The sequence below is a fragment of the Babylonia areolata genome, chromosome 15 (assembly GCF_041734735.1).
Source record: "Babylonia areolata isolate BAREFJ2019XMU chromosome 15, ASM4173473v1, whole genome shotgun sequence".
NCBI classification, from domain to species: Eukaryota; Metazoa; Mollusca; class Gastropoda; order Neogastropoda; family Buccinidae; genus Babylonia; species Babylonia areolata.
Window position 1 is genome coordinate 24885134 of NC_134890.1, and position 23810 is coordinate 24908943.

The window sequence follows — 23810 nt, forward strand, 5'->3', positions numbered from 1 at the left end:
ACAACAACTGATGACCAAACTTCTCATCACCATAACCTAGCCTACGACAACTGGCGATTAAATTTCTCATCACCATAACCTAGCCTGCAAAGACTGATGATAAAATGTCTCCTCACCATAATCTAGCCTACAACTGATGACCAAACTTCTCATCACCATAACCTAGCCTGCAAAGACTGATGATAAAATGTCTCCTCACCATAATCTAGCCTACGACAACTGGCGATTAAATTTCTCATCACCATAACCTAGCCTGTAAAGACTGATGATAAAATGTCTCTTCACCATAATCTAGCCTACAACTGATGATCAAACTTCTCATCACCATAACCCAGCCTGTAAAGACTGATGATAAATTTTTTCTTCACCATACTCTAGCCTACAACTGATGATCAAACTTCTCATCACCATAACCTAGCCTGTAAAGACTGATGATAAAATGTCTCTTCACCATAATCTAGCCTACAACTGATGATCAAACTTCTCATCACCATAACCCAGCATACAACAACCAAATCAAAGTTCCTGCTTTAGAACAGTGACAAAAACACACTATTTCCATACTGCATACATTCACAAAGAGACATTATTCAGTTTACCTCACAAAACGTTTATCAATATGCTGCTTAATATCCAATACAATTCATGTTGTTTCAAAAACTTTCAGCATCACAAATGTGAAAAGACATTTACGAAACTGCTACCACTACCACCACGTCCACTTCAGAACTTTGTCCAGTGACGATGACACCACAACTTCCTCCACATCAAGATGGTGGTTACACCGAGGGGTCATGTGATGTCAGTCAGCGCTGACAAAAAGGTGACACATACCCATGGATCAAAACAACTGCAGAAAAGCACACCCACTTGATGTTCCAATTGAAAGATTTCAAGATGATGTGAACAGCTCCTAAGCTATGTATTGACACACAAGTCATGTTCCTTGACACACTCCAAGCATGGCACAGCAAAGGAGTATTTACCTTAACTATCTACAATGATGGATTCACGCACAATGCCGCACACACATTATGACAAGTCATGTTCCTTGACACACTCCTAGCATGGCACAGCAAAGGAGTATTTACCTTAACTATCTACAATGATGGATTCATGCACAATGCCAAGCCACTTTGGAAATAAAAATTGCATCTGGACACTGCGACATCACCAAGTGACAAGGCCAATGTTTTTGGTGACCAGTTTCATGGAATTCAGCAAAAAAAGAAATATATATATATATATATATATATATATATATATATATATATATATATATATATATATATATATATATATATATCCCACTTCACAGGTGTCTGTGGATGTGTGTGGGTGGGTGTGCCCAGTGCACGTTATCTTTCTGTTGCTTCATTCCAGCCTCTTCTGCTATACCAGAGGTGGTGCATCTCTCTATCCCCAATCAATGTGTGCATGTGACAGGATAATCACTGCTTTGGAGAACTACTTTAATGTAACTGTTTGTGCACAAGTACAATCATCACTTTTTTTGCGCTTTAATGATAATAATAATAATAATAATAAAATTCAGGCTCATATAGCACAGTACCCCCATCTCAGATGGGGCTCACCACACTTTACAATAAAATATACAAATTTAAGACTAAATGCTTTAATCTTAACTCTCTCCATACGAACGGTGAAAGAGACGACGTTAACAGCGTTTCACCCCAATTACCATCATCAAAATATTGCAAGCGGAAGGCTCTTATACTGCAGAAGTGAATGTTGACAAAGAATACCACAATTCTAACGACGGAAGCTAAAGGCTGGGTCATTCAGACACCCACTGGACATCCGACGGGTCTGTGTAGAGGAGAAGAGAGGACTGGCCGTACTGAGTGAGTTAAAAGCACTGATGAAGAGGGTGCAACTCCTTGAAACAGTAAAATGAAAACACAGTTTGAAAGAGAACTATCTTTACCGATAGGTTAGTAATAAAGAGGGAGGTGAGCAGGATAAATGGGGCAAAATCATTCAACAATGGCTGATGACACAAGACAAAAACCAGATGCCATCGATTACCAGATGATTCACATCATTATAACAATCAACCCCATCCCATCCCCCCAAACATAAGTTTCATGAATGACAACTAAAAATCATGTGGGTATTTCTAGCTCTGCACATGGAACTGATGCATACCTGCCATCTGTCACTGACACTGCTATTCATAAATATCAGTATTCTAGTATATCACTTCTAAATGTCTCTAATCCTGTAAAAAAAAAACCATCAAACTGCCCTTTGCGCACACACACACACACACACACACACACACACACACACACACACACAGAGAAAAGTGAGCTATCATGAAGGACATGCACGTCTTCTGCCAAAACACTCACTCACAGAAAACTGAAGTTCAGAAAAAAGAAAGAAAAAAGCCAGGCTCTTGTGGCAAAGCTGCCAAAATAATGGAATACTGAGAAATAAAGGTTCAAACTTCACAAAAACCTTTCTCTTGTATTCGCCACCTTCATTTCTGTTTTGTTCTTCACATGCTGACTGCCGCAGGATGGAAATTCCCATCCCCTTCCGGTGTGCAAAAAAGTGCCCCGGGACAGAAATTTCTGCCTGCATCATTGTAGGAATTTTCCTATCGCAATATCAATAAATTCATGTGAAACTTTCACAACTGAATAGAGTGCTCATTTTCCTTTCAGAAAAGTATAGGTTATACATAATATATTCTCTAAGTAGTTTGCATGCTAGAATTAGTTTTTTTTAATCATGTATTACCCTCAATGACCAAAACATTCTTTGGCGAATAGTTGTCACTGAGCGTATTACAGACTTGGCACTCAAAGGGTTAAATAAACATTATGTGTTATGCTGATCTGCGGTCACAACAGCCTGCGCTGTTCCTTCCAGCGAAAAAAAACACACATGTCAAGGCTCGAACTACCGACCCGTATGATTGGCAAACAAGCAGAAATACTCTCTCCACATGTCTGTCAGGAAATCAAACTCTTGACTGTAGTCAGTGGAATGGTGACAGAGCAGTCAGCGTCAGTGAAGACCAGGCATCATTTCCCTTCTCTGCATTTTACTTCCAACACCTCCGGCCTGGTTTTTTTTCTTCTTTTTTTTTCACGTTTGTAATGAATTACCTCTGCTGATTTGTCACTGCAAGGCAAGGCAAGGCAAGGAGTTTATTTCGTGTGCCCCCTGGGGGCACTGAAACATTACTTCTTCTTCTTCTTCTGCATTCGTGGGCTGCAACTCCCACGTTCACTCGTATGCACACGAGTGGGCTTTTACGTGTATGACCGTTTTTACCCTGCCATGTAGGCGGCCATACTCCATTTTCGGGGGTGTGCATGCTGGGTATGTTCTTGTTTCCATAACCCACCGAACGCTGACATGGATTACAGGATCTTTAACGTGCGTATTTGATCTTCTGCTTGCATATATACACATGAAGGGGGTTCAGGCACTAGCAGGTCTGCACATATGTTGACCTGGGAGATCGTAAAAATCACCCACCAGGCGCCGTCACCATGATTCGAACCCGGGACCCTCAGATTGACAGTCCAACGCTTTAACCACTCAGCTATTGCGCCCGTCACTGAAACATTACGTAGTTCATCCTTTACACATATCCAACTGCACAACCACCTATCTTTACTTTAAAGGGTAAAGGTTCCACAGCCTTTTGCAACTGTCAGGGGCAGTGAATTCACATCCACTGTGTCTGCAGGGCTTGATATAGGAGGGTGGGGACCAAGTCTTCTCTTTCCGCCGTTTTTACCTTCCCCAACCTGAAACCAGGTACCCACTCACATCTGGGTGGAGTGAGGAAGAATCGCAGTAAAGTGCCTTTCCCCAGGACACAACACCAGGTGGAAACAGAGGATCGAACCCTGACCACTGGATCAGAAGTCCAATGGCTTACCAATTCTGCCACAGCGCATCTTTACTCAGGGATGGGAAACAGAAGTTAGCTGCATCAGGCTGATGTTTTTGTCTACTTGTCACCATGACAACTAAACATTATGTGGGTATTTCTAGTTCTGCACACTGGTCAAACAGAAGTTAGCTGGGTGAGGCTGATGTTTTTGTCTACTTGCCACCATGACAACTAATAATTATATGGGTATTTCTAGCTCTGCATATGGGGCAAATAGAAGTTAGCTGGGTGAAGTTGATGTTTTTGTCTACTTGTCACCATGACAACTAAAAATCATGTGGGAATTTTCCAGCTGGGAATTTTCCAGCTCTACAGGGTGAAAAATTAATGATGTCTTTGTATACTTGTCACCATGACAACTAATAATTATGTGGGAATTTCTAGCTCTGCATATGGGGCAACTAGAAGTTAGCTGGGTGAAAACGATGTTTCTGTCTACTTGTCACCATGACAACTACAAATCATGTGGGAATTTCTCGCTCTGCACAGAACTGATGTCACACCAGTCATCCCTCACTGACACTGCTATTCAAAGGTTACACACTTCTCTTCTGCACCCAGCAACCCTCCCTCAGCCATTTTTTTTTTTTTGGGGGGGGGGGGGGCGTGGGGGGGGGAGAAGTTGATGAGATTTTCACGTTACTTTGACAGGTCTCTGTGTTCACTAAATGGGAAGAGTATTATAAACAGAATGACCAAATGGGGGTGTGGGGGTGGTGGAGACCAATAAGAAAAATTAGTGGACAAAAAATGAGGGAAGAGTACTGTATATAGAATGAACAAATGGGTGGGGGTGGGGGCTGGGGGGTGGGGGAAATGGTGGAGACCAATAAGAGAAATTAGTGGATAATTTTTTTTTTTTTAAACCAACAAAAGATCAAATGAAACATGCTGATACATTGCTGTTAGTGCAATGTGTGTACAGAGGTAGAGAGTGTGTGTGTGTGTGTGTGTGTGTGTGTGTGTGTGTGTGCGTGTGTGTGTTTACACATAGGTAAATCTGCAAAAATGTTGGTGTAGTAAGTGCATACCCACAAGTCTTTATATGTGAAATACACATACACATATATCTATAAATATATTCTGTGTCTTGGCTGTATCTATAAATATATTCTATGTCTTGGCTGTTGAGGGAAGGGGTTACCACCACAAAAAGCCAACACGATCCATAACGTCGTCACGACACACTCCTCCTAATCATTCTCAACCCTCACCCCTACCCCCTAGCACCAAACAGAAACCAACCAACCAAGTCTTGGCTCTTCTCCTACCCCTTCACCTTCTCTCTCCTCTCCCTATCTCCATCCACCCCTCTCTGCCAAGTCTCTGACACGGCTGACCAGTCCTGGTCCACTCTGGCCATCACAAAAACACCTCATCCATCTCTCCCACACTCCAATCCACCCCTCTCTGCCAAGTCTCTGACAGTCGTGGTCCACTCCAGCCGTCACAAAAACACCTCATCCATCTCTCCCACACAACACTTCACCCCTCTTTGCCAAGTCTCTGACACGACTGAGCAGTCGTGGTCAAGTCAGGCCGTCACAAAAACACCTCATCCATCTTTCCCATACAACACTTCGCCCCTCTCTGCCAAGTCTCTGACATGGCTGACCGGTCGTGGTAAACTTAAGCCATTACAAGACACCTCAGCCATCTCTCCCACACCCAGACACCCTGTCACACCTCTCTGCTAAGTCTCTGACACAGCTGACCAGTCGTGGTCAAGTCAGGCCGTCACAAAAACACCTCATCCATCTTTCCCACACCCCTCTCCGCCAAGGCTCTGACACGGCTGACCAGTCCTGGTCAACTCAGGCCATCACATGAAATCTCAGCCCCCTCCCCCATCGCTCACCTTAGTTACGCCCCTCTCTATCAAGTCACCGACCGAGCTGACCAATCCTAGACACCTCAGACCCCTACCCCCATCACACCCAAGACCCTCCCCCAGCTCTCAGACCACCACCATCCCCCCCTCCCCCCCTCCCACGAGACCCTCCCCCCAGCTCTAAGCTAAGTCATTGACCCACTCCTTGTTGTAGAGGGGGTTGGGCGAGTCATCCATATTGTCACTTCCCAGCAGCCCACTAGCTGCATAGCTTGACGCCTGGCTCGACGTGTCCGCAGCCGAGTCTCTCTCTTCAAAGAGCAGGCCGGCACAGTGACCCCCCTTGCCCCCCACACTGGCCGAGCGTCGCTTGGGAAGGTCACCCAGTTCGTACTCGGCGGAGTCGGAGTGGTGGGAAGGGATCCCCCCACTCCCCGTTCCGTTGAAGGACTCCGGGGACTCGGCCGCTGATGATGTCTCCCCGCTGCTCATGTAGAACATCCGCCTCCGTCTCTCCTTGGATTGGGAGCTGGGAATGCTTCTGCAAGGACAGCGGTGGCTCCAGTAATGAAGTGTCATAATAGTCATTTTCCTTGTTAATGACAGAAAAAGGAATGCTCCTGTAATGACAGTGGTACCATGAATGATGTGTAATGAGGTGCGATAATCATCATTTACTATCTGTTTATGGTTTGTTGTTTGTTTTGTTTTTTACAATTATTATGTATTTATTTTTTTTTTTATTTGTGTAAGCTTATCTATTATTTATTCACCTTTTTTTTTTTTTTTTACATTATAATCATTAATTATTTATTTATTTATTTATTTATTTATTTGTGTAAGCTTATCTATTATTTATTCACCTTTTTTTTCTTTTTTCTTTTTTTTTTTCCCCCTCAAGGCCTGACTAAGTGCGTTGGGTTACGCTGCTGGTCAGGCATCTGCTTGGCAGATGTGGTGTAGCGTATATGGATTTGTCCAAACGCAGTGACGCCTCCTTGAGGTACTGAAACTGATACTGAACTTATGGTTGGGATGTGGGAATGTTTCTGTTCTGACAGCAGTGGTACCAGTAATGAGTTGTGATAATAGTCATTTATTAGTTGTTCACGACTGAGAAAGGAATGCTTCTGCAAGGACAGTGGTGCATGTCAAATGATCAGTACAAAGACAAGCCAGGCACTTCCCTTTTTAAGGAAGAGTCTGGGTTTGTTCCAACGTACCTTTTATTTACCTGTGTGTGCAGAGTAAAAACCGTCACACACATACACATACAAGTGAACGTGGAACCTGCAGCCCACAAATGAAGAAGAGATTTACCTGTGTGCCAACTGTATTGGTAGCATAAGCAGCAATGACCTGAAGTTGTGTACCTTGTGAATGGTACCACTCTTTACTATAGGAAGTTTTCTATCTAAAATTAGGTTTAAATAACATACTTACCGTGACCCAACTAGTGCAGACTGACATTCCTGTCCTGTGCAAACTACTATCTGCCTATGCGGAGAAAAAGAGAGCAACTACGGCCGATAACCTCCCAGAAGCAGGTAACCTCCCCTTTGTCCCACTAGCTAGCGCCCTGTTTTTCCGGCAGCCATCTCAACACCTGTTCCTGTGCACTGCATACGGCTAAGTTTTAAGCAGCACTGACCTGAAGTTGTGTACCTTGTGAATGGTACCACTCTTTACTATTTGTTAATTATTTGTTCTCCTGGCCACATTTTAAGTCATGTAATAGTTCATGACAGAGAAAGGAATGCTTCTGCGATGATAATGGTTCCAGAGATGACTTGTGATAACAGTCATCCATTACTTGTTTGCGACTGAGAAAGGAATGCTTCTGTAATAATGGTGATACCAGTAATGATGTGTAATAATATTCATTTATTCGTTGTTAACAACTGGGATGTGGGAATGCTTCTGTTATGACAGCAGTAGTTCCAGTAATAATATGTCATTTACTATTTGTTTATGGCTGAAAAGCAAATGCTTCTGCGACAAAACCGGTGGTACAAGTCAAAAACACAACCGTTGTGTGACGAAAACACAGCTCACCTCTTCGTACCGTTAGCAGTGACAGATCCGGGAGTGTCTGCCATGTCACAGTCAGGGGAGACCACTGCCTGGTAGTGGTTGTCGCTGATGTTTATCTCCCCATCGTCTTCCAGAATGTTGCGTGTGAAGCGAAGGGTGCCGTTCAGCACATCTCGGACCTTACAACAACAAAAAAGTGAAATAAATATGTAGATGTACATATAATATATATATATATATATATATATATATATATAAGACAGATAGATAGATATATCATTCATCACAATACCTAAATAATGTACATCACATCATAACACTTAAATCCAATGATTACACAGACATAATGTGAAGATGGATTGTTCTGGTATTCTCTTTTACCTTCTGTGTCCCTCGTCTATAAAGACCACTTGATATACAACTCATCTGCTTGCAATGGTTAAAGCCCAACACAAATCTCTGAAAGCTACAGTGTGACAAATAACAAGCCTGTAAAAGCTAAAGGTGGAAAAATAAGATGTCTGTAACAGCTACTGACTGATAAACAACACATCCGTCATAACTACAAGACAAATAACACACCTGAAACAGCTAAAGCCTGGCAGATAACACCATTTGTAACAGCTACAACCAGATTGATAACACATCTCACGATTCTACTAGCCAACAAATAACACATCCGTAATAACTACTGACAGATAAATAACACACCTGTAAAAGCTATTGCCCAACAAATAACACAACACTGAAAACCTGAAAAATAACACATCCATAACAGCTACTGACCAATAAACAACACATCCACAAGAGCTGCTGACAGACGAATAACACACCTGTAACAGCTCAAGCAACTCAAATAACACATTTTCATACCTCTCCCATGTTTTTTCACACACACACACACACACACACACACACACACATACACAGAGAGAGATAGAGATAAAAATACGTTATCACCTCAACAAGACAAATTAATGCATGGTGTAGGCTACACAAACAATGCACGGTATGAACACACAAAAGGAACAAAATGCTCAAATGCCAAGTTGATGTGGGACCCCACAATCATCAACACACTCTGACCACAGTCATTCAATGTCATTCAATTGTGTGGAGTGATGGCCTAGAGGTAACGCGTCCGCCCAGGAAGCGAGAAAATCTGAGCGCACTGGTTCGAATCATGGCTCGGCCGCCGATATTTTCTCCCCCTCCACTAGATTTGAGTGGTGGTCTGGACGCTAGTCATTCGGATGAGATGATAAACTGAGGTCCCGTGAGCAGCATGCACTTAGTGCACGTAAAAGAACCCACGGCAACAAGAGGGTTGTTCCTGGCAAAATTCTATAGAAAAATCCACTTCGATAGGGAAAACAAATGAAACTGCAGGCAGGAAAAAATACAAAAAAAAATGGGTGGCGCTGTATTATAGCGACACGCTCTCCCTGGGGAGAGCAGCCCGAATTTCACACAGAGAAATCTGCTGTGATAAAAATAAATACAAATACAAATGTCAACATAAATGTATACATAAAAGATATAAAACACACACTACACACACTACACACACACACACACACACACACACACACAGAGTAAAAGGACTCACCAGTTTGATGCCAGCTAAGGACACCATGACCTCGTCCTCAGTGTCTAACTTCTGCTTTGACAATTCTTCTTGCAATCGTCCTGCACCGTGGTAACACAGAGAGAAGAGTGAGTTTATAATCACTGACATTCTAAACCTGCATGGAAGAGAGTTCATAATCACTAACAGGGCAGATAGTTCATAACCAGCAACAGTCTTCACGAAACACAGAGAGAAGAGAAGAGTTCATAATCACTGACATTCTAAACCTGCAGGGAAGAGAGTTCATAATCACTGACAATCTTAACTAACAGGGCAGATAGTTCATAACCAGCAACAGTCTTCACGAACATGGACAGGTCGAGTACAGTGACACGGACATTAACCTCAACATGATACTTCCACTCTTACAGTAATGGTTTCCCTTTACATTTCACAGACATTCACAGTGGTGGCAATCGACAAGAGTTTTGTTTTGTTTTTCTTTCTTTCTTTCTTTCTGCATTCAAGGGCTATAACTCCCACATTCACTCACATCTCCTCGTGTCAAAAATACTTAGTATTAACAGTGTCTACGCTTCATCAAATATTCACTTAATTTCCTTTACTTTCCCTTTATTGTCATGTTGTTTGCAAAAAAATCACATTTCAGTCATTGTATTCAAGATGAAAAATATTCACAGCTGCAACTTTGTAGCTGGGACATTCACAGTGGGTACCACTGCTAGTTGTGATACTAACAGTGGTACTGCTACTAGTTGGAACACTGGCGGTGGGTATCACAGCTAGTTGGAACACAGATAGCAGGTACCACTACTAGCCAAGAGACTAGCTGGGACATGGACAGTGGGTACCACTGCTATGAGGAAGGTGGCAGAATGGTAAAGACACTTATCTGCCAATACAGTGTCCCTGAGGGTCTGGGTTTGAATCCCACTCTCGCCCTTTCTCCCAAGTTCGACTTGAAAATCAAACTGAGCTTCTACTCATTCGGATGAGACGATAAACCAAGGTCCCATGTGCAGCAAGAACTTGGCATACCGAAAAAGAACCCAAGGTAACATAGGTGTTGTCCTCTGGTGAAATACTGTAGAAGAAATCCAACCTGATAGGTACACAAACACATATACAGATACGCAAATGCATACACATGCACTATAGGGCTGACTTAGTGCGTTGAGTTATGCTGCTGGTCAGACATCTGCCTAGCAGTTGTGGTGCAGTGTAACTGGATTTGTTTGAACGCAGTGACATCTCTCTGAGAAACTGAAACCAAAACAACAACAAGCCCAAAGAACATTGACAGTGGGTACCACTTCTAGCCAAGAGACTAGTTAGGTCATTGACAGTGGGTACCACTTCTAGCTGAGAGACTAGTTATGTCATTGACAGTGGGTACCACTTCTAGCTGAGAGACTAGTTATGTCATTGACACTGGTACCACTTCTAGCCAAGAGACTAGTTAGGTCATTGACAGTGGGTAACACTACTAGCCAAGAGTCTAGTTAGGTCATTGACAGTGGGTACCACTTCTAGCCAAGAGACTAGTTAGGTCATTGACAGTGGCTACCACTACTGGCCAAGAGACTAGTTAGGTCATTGACAGTGGCTACCACTTCTGGCCAAGAGACTAGTTAGGTCATTGACAGTGGGTAACACCACTAGCCAAGAGTCTAGTTAGGTCATTGACAGTGGGTACCACTTCTAGCCACGAGACTAGTTAGGTCATTGACAGTGGCTACCACTACTGGCCAAGAGACTAGTTAGGTCATTGACAGTGGCTACCACTACTGGCCAAGAGACTAGTTAGGTCATTGACAGTGGGTACCACTTCTAGCCAAGAGACTAGTTAGGTCTTGACAGTGGGTACCACTTCTAGCCAAGAGACTTGTTAGGTCTTGACAGTGGGTACCACTACTGGCCAAGAGACTAGTTAGGTCATTGACAGTGGGTACCACCACTGGCCAAGAGACTAGTTAGGTCATTGACAGTGGCTACCACTACTAGCCAAAGACTAGTTAAGACATTGACAGTGAGTACGACTAGTAGCCAAGATTCTAGCTGGGACATTGACAGTGTGTAACACTACCAGCTGGGACACTGACAATCGGTACCACTCCTAGCTGGGACATTGACAGTGGGTACCACTACCAGCCAAGAGACTTGTTAGGCTAGCTGTGACAATGTCAGTGGGTACCACTACTAGCTGGGACATCGACAGTGGGTAGCACTGCTAGCTGGGACACTGACAGTGGGTACCACTACCAGTCAAAAGACTAACTAGGATACTGACGGCGGGTAACACTACTAGCTCAGACACTGGCAGTGAGTACCACTACTAGCTGGGACATTGACAGTGGGTACCACTACTAGCCAAAGACTAGTTAAGACATTGACAGTGAGTACCACTACTAGCCAAGATTCTAGCTGGGACATTGACAGTGTGTAACACTACCAGCTGGGACACTGACAATCGGTACCACTCCTAGCTGGGACATTGACAGTGGGTACCACTACCAGCCAAGAGACTAGCTAGCATACTGACAGTGGGTACCACTTCTACTAACTAGGACATTGACAGTGAGTACCACTACTACTAGCTGACACACTGGCAGTGAGTACCACTACTAACTGGGACATTAACGGTGGTACCACTACTAGTACTAGCTGATGGACTAGCTGTGACAATGTCAGTGGGTACCACTACTAGCTGGGACATTAACAGTGGTACCACTACCAGTACAAGCTGAGGGACAGTGGGTACCATTACAACTAGCTGGGACACTGACAGTGGGTATACACCACTACCAGCTGAGGGATCAGCTGTGCGGACTGACCGATGTGGACGTCCAGTTTACTGGCGCAGTATCGACACATGGCGGCACGGTCATTCAGCTGACCCTGCAGTGAGCTGACCTGCTGCTGCAGCTCCTGTTCCTGTAGGGGACACAATGACACACAAGTATTGTGAGTGAGCACATGTGGCATAGTATAAATGTGTCATACATATACACACCTGAAAACATGCATGTCATAAACACACACATCGTCCTGAGAACACAGGTGCCATACACACACAAGTGTCATATACATGTCATGAGTACACATATCATACACATGCACACATCGTGAGTACATATACACACAAACACATCACGAGTACACACACACACACATCTTGAGTGCACACGTCATATAAATGTACGTTATGAGTACGTATGTCATACACACACAAACATACATACAAAACTGTCATGAACACATCATACACCCACACACACATGCGCACACATGCATAAATACATACACATGTTATATGCACATCATACACAACCAGATACACGCACTCATGTTTGCATGCATATCACACACATGCACTCACATCCATGTATATTATTCACACACTACACACACACATGTCTATGCACATCACACACACACACACACACACACACACACACACACACACACATACACACACACAAACACAGTGTCATCAGATCACAAGCCATGTATGCTCAGATTATTAAACAAACAACAACAAACAAACAAAAACCCAACAACCACAACAACACACACAGTCGGTTCACCTCCTCACCTGTTTGGTCAGCTTGCGGGCTTTCTGCTTGCTGCCTCCCTTGGAGGGCAGCGTGGCGTACTTGGTGGGGGAGCTGTGGGCCGAGGGCTCCTCGGGGCTGAACCCTACAGGGCTGTACCCAGCAGGGGAGGACTGGGCTGAGCGGAGATACGAGGGGTCCGTGGTTCGACCCAGGGAGGAGGAGGAATGGCCCCTCTGTCGGTACATGCTGTCCTCCACCTGTGAGAGGCTGGCCGTCGACCCACGCTTGTTCTGAGGGGGCGACACTGCAGGCCACCAACAGAAAAATCATATTAGTCACACAGAGAGTTTCAGTTTCAGTTTCAGTAGCTCAAGGAGGCGTCACTGCGTTCGGACAAAACCATATATGCTACACCACATCTGCCAAGCAGATGCCTGACCAGCAGCGTAACCCAACGCGCTTAGTCAGGCCTTGAGAAAAAAAAAAAGAGAAAAAAAGGAAAAAATGAGGGGAATAAATAATAGATAAGCTTACATAAAAAATAAATAAATAAATACATAACAATTACAATATAGAAAAAGGTAGTAGTAATAATAATAATAAAACAATTTTTTTTTTAATAAATAATAATAATAATAATAATAAATAAATAATATATTAAAAAAAATAAAAAATAAAAAATAAGACACAGACAGAGAGAGAGAGACAGAAAGTGTGTATGTGTACCATGGTTCCACCGACAGAAAAATCATATTAGTCACACAGAGAAACAGAGAGAGTCTGCATGCGTACCATGCTTCTCTTTCAGTCAATATAACTGTGTGTGAAACCATCATGCATGTGTAATATATGCTGCATGGTCTTGTAAATTGTCGAACATGCCGTTGGGAAGAAGAGAGATTAAATATATGGAGAAAAAAGAATATGAAGAAAAAACAAAAGGAAGACAGACAAGACAACAGAAAGAGGAAAAATGATGATCGAAGGAACAAAAAAGGAAAGAGAAAAAAAAACAAAGAACAAAGAGAGAGAAAGAACCTTCCAGGGATGCTGAAACTATCCTGTTCATTTGCAGAACTTTTACACATCCTCTGATTTCTCCTTTAAAATAAATAAATAAATAAATAAAATGTTAAAAGTCAAATTAGCTAGGATAAGTTTTTAGTTTGTTTGATGCTGTTTTTTCCACAATCATGTCATTTATTTATTTTCCATCATTATCATCATTATCTTTTTCTTTCATGCTTACGTCATTGCATTTTCCATTGTAAACTTCCTGGGCTTCTGTAGGGGGTGACACTGTGAGCCACTGACAGAAGAAATCATATTAGCTGGGATAGGTTTTTCAGTTTGCTTGTATGTTGTCTTTCTAGCATCATTTTATTTATCTATGTATATTTCATTGTAAACACCAAGGCTACTGAGGGGGCGACACTGTGGGCTACTGACAGAAAAATCATATTAACTAGGACAGGTTTTTAGTTTGATTGTTTGTTGTTGTTGTTTTATCACAATCATTTCATGTATTTATTTATTTTTCATCGTTATTTTTTTTTTTTTTTAATGAATACATCATTGCAGATTTCATTGTAAACGCCCAGGGCTTTTGTATCATTGGATTGGGCGTACCAAATGTCCTTTCATTATTATTATTATTATTCTTATTATCATTTATATATATATAGAGAGAGAGGATAGAGTCTCATTGGGTTATGCGACGATCAGACATCTGCTCTGAAAGTTTGATTTTTTCACCATCATTTCATTTATTCATCTTTCATTATCATCTTTTTTATAATATCAACGTGTTGGGTTATGTGAAGATCAGACATCTGCTCTGTCTGTTTTTTCCATCATTTCATTTATTCATCTTTCATTATCATCTTATATTCTCAGGACGTTGGGTGATGCGAAAATCAGGAACTTTTTTTTTTTTTTTTTTTGTCAGCGGATGTGGTGTAGTGTATATGGATCTGTCCGCACACTCCAACACACCCTTGAAACTGAAACACCACCAAGAGAAAGACAACATTATTCCAATTAACAATAATATCTGCAAGCTGGTTGTGGCTGTTAAAAAAATTATTAAAAAAAACAAGAGGATGAAAGTTTGTTTCAGTTTCAAGGTGTCAAAGAGTTCAGTCTGATCTACATTTCATACATCACACCATGCTCTGTTAATTTTTTTTTTTTTTTTTTTTTTTTTTTTTTTTTGAGGTGTCAGAGTGCGCAAAGACTGATCCATACATGTACTTTGAAGAAAACAAGAGGAGTCTTTTTTGATTGTGGTACCAGTCAGGCAAATGCAAATCATCAATCACAATAGAATGCTTAAAAATAATTATCATAGCCCAGCCAAACGCAAAAAGGTCCATTTCAGGTAGCGCTGAATGCCTGTCAGTCCTTATAAGCAAAGAGAAATCAAAAGAATACTTGGTTAAAATAAAATGAGCCACACCGTCAAACTATAAAAAGGAGAGAGACAGAGAATTAAACTCTGGCCTAAATGGCTTGATTTCCTTGAAAGAATCCTCCATTTTCTTTTAGAAAACAAAGGCACAATGACCAGAGCTTTGTGTTCCGATTTTTGAATGCCATGTATCTTCTCATGAGTCGTACCTGTGATCAAGTGTTCTGCCTTTTCTTTTTACCCCCATAGGAATTTTACAGTACATAATATATGATTTGTCATGTTTTTCGAACCAAACGGCAGTGTACTTCATTTTATGCGTTCAGTTCCTTGGGATGCATTTGTTTTTATACATTTGATGATTTTGGTCTAAAAAAAAAAAAAAAGTTTTTCCTCATCATTACAAAAAAAAACAAAAAAAGTTTGGCATCAGTGCTTTCTCCACGAAGTAGACATCAATGATCTCACCTGCTCCTGCTGCATCAGACTCGGCGATAAAATTCAATGGCTTATAAACTGAAAAACAATGTCATCACTTAAGTTTCACACATCAATACGGACAAAGCAAAAAATAAAACTGTTATCGGCTGGAAATCTCAAAAAGAGATGGTTAAAAGTCTTTTTAAAAAGGCACTGATGTCTTTATTTCTTTCGTTCTTTTCTAATTTCTTTTTCCTTTTTCTGATATCTTTTATACTTTTATCAAAGTGAGGTAGAGTCCACAGTCTTCAATGAAACATTCATACTTTTTTTCTTCATTTAATAATAATGGTGATTATGACCATAACAATAATGCCATGTCTTTTTTTTCTTGTCTTTTTTTGCTTTTTTTGTCACTTATGCATTTTTTTGGTTTTGTTTTTTGGCGTTGTATTTTAAAGAATGTCTTACAGTTAAGCCTGACCGGCACACTTAAAACGTCATGACACACTTGTAGTCTTACAGTTAAGCATGGCTGACATACTTAAAACGCTATGACACACTTGTAATTCTATTTGGTTTCATTGTCCTCCTCTAGTATCACTTGTAATTCTATTTGGTTTCATTGTCCTCCTCTAATACACAGACTTTACATAAAACTGATCAACGACCAGTCATTACTTCCAACACACTGTGCCGAGGATGAGAGAGGGTAGAGAGCAGTGGGAACAGCAGGGTGGTTGAGGTGGAGGTGGGTGGTGGGTGGTTGGGGTGGAGATGGTGGTGGAACCAAAGCCAATCACTCCGTTAACCTTTTCACCAATACCTGACCACACAACAGGTGAGACAATGATGGTTGTGAAGATGTGTGACACACCAACAGAGTTCTTTGGTATACTCCCTGTTCGGTTAGTGTACTAACCATGTCAAACTGGTGAAAGCTATAGCCAGTAGCTTTGCTCTGTAAGCAAATTTTTGTGGCTAAAGGTGAAATTCCTGGGCCCCCAAACTTTACAATGAAAGAAAAGATTTGAATTAAATTTATGGTCATTGCAAAAATTCATAGACACTAATTTCGCTGCAAAACTTTTCTTTCACATGAGAGAGGGAAACGTTTAACCTTTTATGTGAATTCTATCAATCTTGGGGCTTCAAGGCTGAGGCAGTTTTTGATGAGATTCCCCCCTATACAAGGTTAATTATTTGAGCAAACAGCTCAGTTGCTAGCTACAATGTATTTCTTGAAAAGATTTCCATCAAATCCAAGTTCCTTGATCAGAATGTGATAAGCACCCTGCTGCTGACAAGATGTTGTTTACCTGAAATCACTCTGCCTTCCATCTCTTCTTCCACGGTAACAGGGATGCATTCAAGATTCCCTTATTTTCAACAAGAGTGCTTGCTCTGATTGTACTGGTGCCAGGGATTCAGTCAAAAATGGTGGGTAAATTTCCTGACTTTGGTATGGATGTCTTCTGACATGCTCAGCATGTGATGCCAAAATGATATGATTATTAGTGTGTGTGTGTGTGTGTGTGTGTGTGTGTGTGTGTGTGTCTATATGCATGTGTGTTCGTCCAAGTTTGTTTTTGTTTGTTTTTTTTATCTCAATATGATTGTATATTTCGTTCTGCTTAAAAACCCAGGATTTGCTTGTAGGTTTGTATCAACAACTTTTTTTTTTTTTAAATAGCAGTATCCATTAATAAATCCTAAGGATCGCTGTGGTGATAATATATAATTTGTCTAAGTGATAATAATCATAATACTGATAACAACCACAACAACCAGTTCTGACAATCATTCATGATCAGGTTTATTTAAATAGTGGCCCCCTCAAAAACTGTTTAACTATACTGTGTGTTTAAGACTTTCCCATCCAGCTAAGCATCTGCCTGTAGTTCACATCACTGCATTGTGAACTGTATAACGAATGGTAAATGTCACATGAATGATGATTCATTGTATGGCTGCCCAAGGCTCAGCATAAATGGTAGAAATGTTTTCTTTCATTCTGAGACAGCACTCAATAGCATTTATTGGGATTTTTCTTCTTCTTCTTTTTTTATGTGTGTGTGTGTGTGTGTGTGTGTGTGTGTGTGTGTGTGTGTGTGAAATTCTCAATGATTATCCAGTTCTATATCACGGAACCCTATAAATTTGTGCCTAGGGTTGTCGGAAGCCAGTATTGTGTGTGTTTTACTCTGATTCATTATTCTTTTCCCCATGTTATTCTTTTCCCCATGTACCAAGTCTCCACAAATACATTCCCAACAGATATGACAACTTAAAAAGAGCTTTTACTGTTACTTTCATCAGTGGTAATAGTAATAGAAGGATAGGGACAAGTTAAGCTTTGAAGCTTCTATACAGTCTTCTCTTTGTTTCATAACATATTTTGGTGTAGACTTTTTCATCAAGGTCCTACGCTTCATTATCAGTTTATCTATTCATCAAACTCTAAAGATAACTGAGAATCTTATACAACTGTCCAGCTGATTCTTGAATGAATGAATTTTAGGGAACATTACAGATCTGTCTTTGGGTGGGATGGAAGGAGGCGAGTGGGGATTCAAGATTCAAGATTCAAGATGGTTTATTCAGTCAAGGCCATAGCCCCATATGAACAGGGGGCGACAACAAAATTTTGTTTTGTATGTGTCATTGTAATTGTTAATGCAAACAGTGCAGCATATTCCATAACAAGCTCCAGTAAAACTAGGATATAAGTGTCTCTCTTAAATGAAATGCTTTAGAGAGAAACAAAGCGAAACTACATATAGTGTTTTCATCCACCAATGACATCAGTAAACACAGTTGAAACGTACATGGACATACATAATATTTTTTAGGAATGAGCTGGAAGAGGCGAGTGGGGAGCTGCAATAGAAAGGTAAGGGAGTAGGAGGGAGATATAGAAGAAGGGAATGACGAGGATGATGAGGGGGGTGAGGGGGAGAAGGAGAAGGGTTACAAGAGAGAGGGTGTGGGAAGGGACACTGAAGTTCTGTTCTGAATGCCATCGTATCAAGTTATTCTGTAAATTTCAGAGTCCTTCATTTTCAACTACGATTATGTCAATGAAATATGTCGTGTCCATAACCATCATTAAGTACATGTTCAACGAACTATTTTGTAATGTTCTCAAGTCTTTTTACAGTGCAATTCCATTATGATTATGTCCAAAATGTGATGCATTACTCTGCAACGTTTTTTAAAACTAAAATAAAAATCAGGATTCATACAGGAAACACTGTTATCAACGTATTTATTGACCAGACAATGAAATTAGTTTAAAAATAAATAAATAAATAAAAGAACAAATAAAACCAAGACATGGATAGTAATGTCAGCATGACAAATGACTGGATGAACATGATACTAGTCAGGGAAATGATTATCATGCATCATGTCAACCTGGGCATACACACACACACACACACACACACACACAAACGCATGCGCATGCATTCATGCATTCTTTCTCTTCCTCTTTTAGTGTTTCTTTTTTGTGTGTGTGTATGTTTTTTTGCCAACAAATATGTAAGGCACATACACTGTCTCTCTCTTTTCTCCGAGATATATTATTACCCTCCCTAACACACACACACACACACACACACACACACACACACACACACAATCCTGACTTGTCACCAAGTCAGAAATATATCAGTACAACATGTCCCTAGCCTTCCTCATATCCCTTTAAAAGCTCAGACTACACACTCTGTCTAAAACAGCTCCAATCACCTTTTCTTCATATCATTCCAACTACCATTCTTAAATTGAAATAGCCAGCTGCCTCAATTTACTTTTTAGCTCATATACAAGCTCCTCAGCAATGCAAATAATTTCACAAATCACTAAGTCATGATTGATATTGCAATATTGTTTCACTCAACTGTATAAACAATAGAAAAATGGAAAATTGATCATCAAGTAATTTTTGTTGTCAAGTAAGCACCATGCATTATAAAAAGATATAAAAACTATAGTCACCTGAGGTATTTTAAGATTTTAACATAAAAACAGACATGACAAAACTTTTGATAATTCATTTAGTGTCTGGTTTAAGTTTTAAAATACACAATGATGAGCATGACATTATTTCTGGCACTGGAAAAACTGTCAGGTTGAATATACAATGATAAATATAACAAAATGGAAGAAATCTGAGGTAGAAATTGGTAATCACATTATCACTTTTTTAGCACACCGTCATAAGCATGACAAAGCTGTTAGCCGTTGAGGCATTGTCTGGTGCAAAAATGAGGAACAATGAGGAAAGTGATGTAAATTCTGACACAGCCAGGTCAGCAGTACACACCACGGCAAACATGTCAAATTCTGGCACAGGTCAGGTGAACACACAATGACAAACAAGTCAAAATAGACAGCAGGGGAGAGAAATTTTCCGGAAAAAAAAAAAAAAAAAAAAAACACACAAAAAACCCACTATGGTGAGCATCACAAATGCGCTGCCAGTTACAATACTTTCCCAGTCACCTCATAAATCACAAATTATTTGACAGCACTGCAGACAGATGAAGCAAATTCATACATAAAGATGAGGAGTCCACGGATGTCATTCTCTTCTCTGTGTGAGTAGTGACACAACAAACACACTGAACTAACTTCCTGTATGATAGTCAGTCGTGTCCGACTATGACCATCAGAACAGCAGAGGAGGCAACTGCTGTTCCGACTATTTGGGCTAGAATTTGATTATAGTGGAGAGTGTCTTGCCCAAGTTACATCCCCACTCTCTCGGCCAAGAGGGTTTTAGGACAGTCGGCGTTGGGATGTTTCCCAAAGGCCAACTAGCCCACAAGGCTGCAGCACTAAGAGTTAGTGCAATTTCGCCTCCTAGTTTGAGAGTCATAGTCCTTCACAAAAGACTAAGCTGTAAATGGTTTCCCACTGACTGGAGAAACCATTGATAATGCAGCTCTCACTTTGCTGTTGGCCCAAATGTAAACTGTAAACTTATGTCAATCTGTGATATAAGCCGAGTGTTGGGCCCTGTACATTACATGGCAACACATAAATCGGTGCACTCACAATTCACATATGGCAACACATAAATCAGTGCACTCACAATTCACATACGGCAACACATAAATCAGTGCACTCACAATTCACATGAATACATGCTATCTCACACACACACACAAAAAAAAAAAAAAAAAAGAAATACCAAACACCAAAAGCAAGAAAAGATGTATGTTTTTGTCAGTACAAAATCACTGATGCTGCTTTTGGCTTATCCTTTTTTTTTTTTTTTTTTTTTTGACAGGTTACTATTATCGGTTTTAACAGGAGGTTATTTCTATCAGTTTGAGCAGGAACATTAAAGAAATTATTTGGCAACTAGACACTGCATACATACACTCAAAGCCTTACACACACAACATGCACACATGCATACACACACACGCACAAACACACAAACCAATTCATGTCATTTCATTGAGGGCAGGTGACTAACAGACAGCTGGACAGTTCCGTACTTTCATGGCTCATAGAAAGGCATGTCACATGATCTGTTCTCTCGCAGCTGACTGGCTCTCCGAAATTGCGAGCAACAATGGCGATTAAGAAAGACAGAACGTGAGAAACAGCAGGCTTCTTTTTTCAACTTTTTGTTTCATATTTTGTTTTTTTGGTATTGTGCACACAACCGCACTTCATTGTACATAGTTTGGTTGTAGCAATGGAGGCCATAACTGAAGAAATGGAGTACAGCACATGTTTGCTGCTTTTGCCTGCATTGATCGCTTTTGGCACTGCTCAGTTTTGAGTAAAAGTTCGGTGCGCATGTGCAAAATCCAAGATGGCCACAGAACACCCCTGCAGTCTACTGACAACCCTTTACAACATCCTATCAAACACATTCAGAGAAAAACAAAACATTCTGAAATGAAAGGTCAAAATAAAAACCTCTAAATGTAGTGCTAAAAACTTCAATGTGTAAAACAAATGCTGAGCCTTTGTCTATGAATAAATAAATCTAAGCACTAACAAACAAATGTCAAATCAAAAGGGTTGGCCATTAAAGCTTTGTGTGATGAATGGGGAAGAGTTTTCATTCACATAACCAAAGCCAAGCAAAAAAAAACAAAAAAACACAAAGTATTGCCAAACACTGAAGCAAAACGCAAAGGGAAGTGCTCACACAAAGCCACCGAAGAAATGCAAATGCAAAGCAACAGCACCAAAATCAAAAGCAAGATATCATTCAAAGAACTTAACAAAATCAAGTAAAAATGGGTTCAAAAAACCAAAGATATGTACAATTCCACAGAATTACACCAGACAAACAAATGACAAAAAACTACAGCAAATTTATGAAAAGTTGTCGGACTTGAGTTTGACTCAACCGCCCAACCCATCCCCAAAATAAAATATTCAGATGTCAATAATGGGGAGACATATAAACACATCATGCACACAGTCATGTACACAAACATGCGTGCACACACACACATATTCCTATATTCCGCAGCTCACTCACACACACAATCACACACACACACACACACACACACACACACACACACACACACACACACACACATGCACAACAGAAAGTGGCAAGTGGAAAATTTATCCCCAAATTAAATGACACACGAGAATAAAATCTGAAAGACAAAGAATATTGCAGCATCAAAAGCCCACAATAGAAAACCTACCACATCATCACAGAAGAACCTCGCACCACTTCTAAACCACAAAGACACACTGACAACATTTTTACATCAGAATACTAACTCTTTGACACAGGCTCTGTACAAAAACCAAGAGGAACGACAAAACCAAAAATCCCATCAGCTAAGAAAATTATCCAAAGAACAGTTGAGATTTTTTTTTTTGTCAGTCTAAGAGAAATATATATGCACATGCTACTAAAAGAATCTTTAAAATTTAATAAACAAACAAAAATAAACCAGCTGAAACTCAAAATCAAAAACTCACACTACCGCAGCCACAACACCAACCAGGCGCAGGGAAAAAAACCACAACTGAGGATGAGCCACGCAGTGCATTCAGCACAACACCAAGGTCAGAGGTCAGGGTTCAAGGCCACACACTGAGAGAGGAGGAGACAAAACGGCTTCACACAAAATCCTCCATCTCCATCTCACCGCACGGGCGAAACCACAACACCCATCTACCTGGCGAGATGTCCGTCTGCAAGTTCATCGGCTCGCTCGATGACTTGGGCAGGTTCTTCTCAAACGTTGACACGGACAGAGTTTTGGGCCGGCTGAATTTGCGGGAGAACGACGAAAACCCTCCTCTGTACTTCTGTGCATGGGGGGCTAGCGGTCGTCCAGAGACAGCAAGGGGAGTTCAGAATGACAAGGGAGGTAAAACATAGAATGAAAAAACGTGATGAAATGATTTCAGACAGGTAAGCGAGAACGTCACAGAATATAATGATGGACAACAGGATGAAAGATGGATGATTGGACTAATCAATTACAGGACTAATGAGATATGTAACAGGCTAAAGGAAATATAAGACAGGACAAAAGAGACCTAAAACAGGATGTTGAACAAATATATAAATTGTCAGCATGAGAGATGTTTTAAAGGCACAGGTGACACAGAACAAGATAAGAGATACCATAAAACTGGATAAAATAAGTATGAGACATGTAAGATAAAAGAGATTATGACTGGATAAATAAAAGTAAAACAGGATACAGTAGATAAATATTATCCACAAAAAAACAGAAGAGATATTTCACAAGATGAAAGAGACATAAAACAGGATAAAAGAGATGCACAGTTGGACAGAGGACTTTAAAAAAAAAAAAAAAAGTAAGGATAGCATGTAGAGTGCTGTACACTACAAACTATGTACAAGTCAAGCATTCCAGACATACGTTCAATATCAACAGTACAACAAGAAACTGCGTCATCCAAACAGCTATTCTGGTTACACAATAAGGAGAGGTGTGAAATGCCAGAAGACATGCTGTCAAACGAGCTTGAAGTATTTTTTATATGAAGATAGA

At 40.7% G+C, this 23810-nt stretch overlaps 1 protein-coding gene across 4 annotated transcripts in view; it reads right to left on the reverse strand.

The window, feature by feature from the left end:
* Nucleotides 1-1259: 1259 nt before the first annotated feature.
* LOC143290503 (TBC1 domain family member 5-like) overlaps nt 1260-23810 on the reverse strand; it is a 94775-nt gene continuing 72224 nt past the window's right edge. For 3 of the 4 annotated variants that reach the window (XM_076599999.1, XM_076600001.1, XM_076600000.1), the window contains exons 18-23: nt 22962-23108; nt 12992-13257; nt 12231-12330; nt 9415-9494; nt 7827-7984; nt 1260-6312 (exon numbers count right to left, since the gene is read on the reverse strand). In XM_076599999.1, coding sequence (XP_076456114.1) covers nt 5952-6312; nt 7827-7984; nt 9415-9494; nt 12231-12330; nt 12992-13257; nt 22962-23108 — 1112 coding nt within the window. In that variant the 3' untranslated portion in view covers nt 1260-5951. The remainder of the gene's footprint in view (nt 6313-7826; nt 7985-9414; nt 9495-12230; nt 12331-12991; nt 13258-22961; nt 23109-23810) is intronic. The other variant, XM_076600003.1, reaches the window with a different exon arrangement.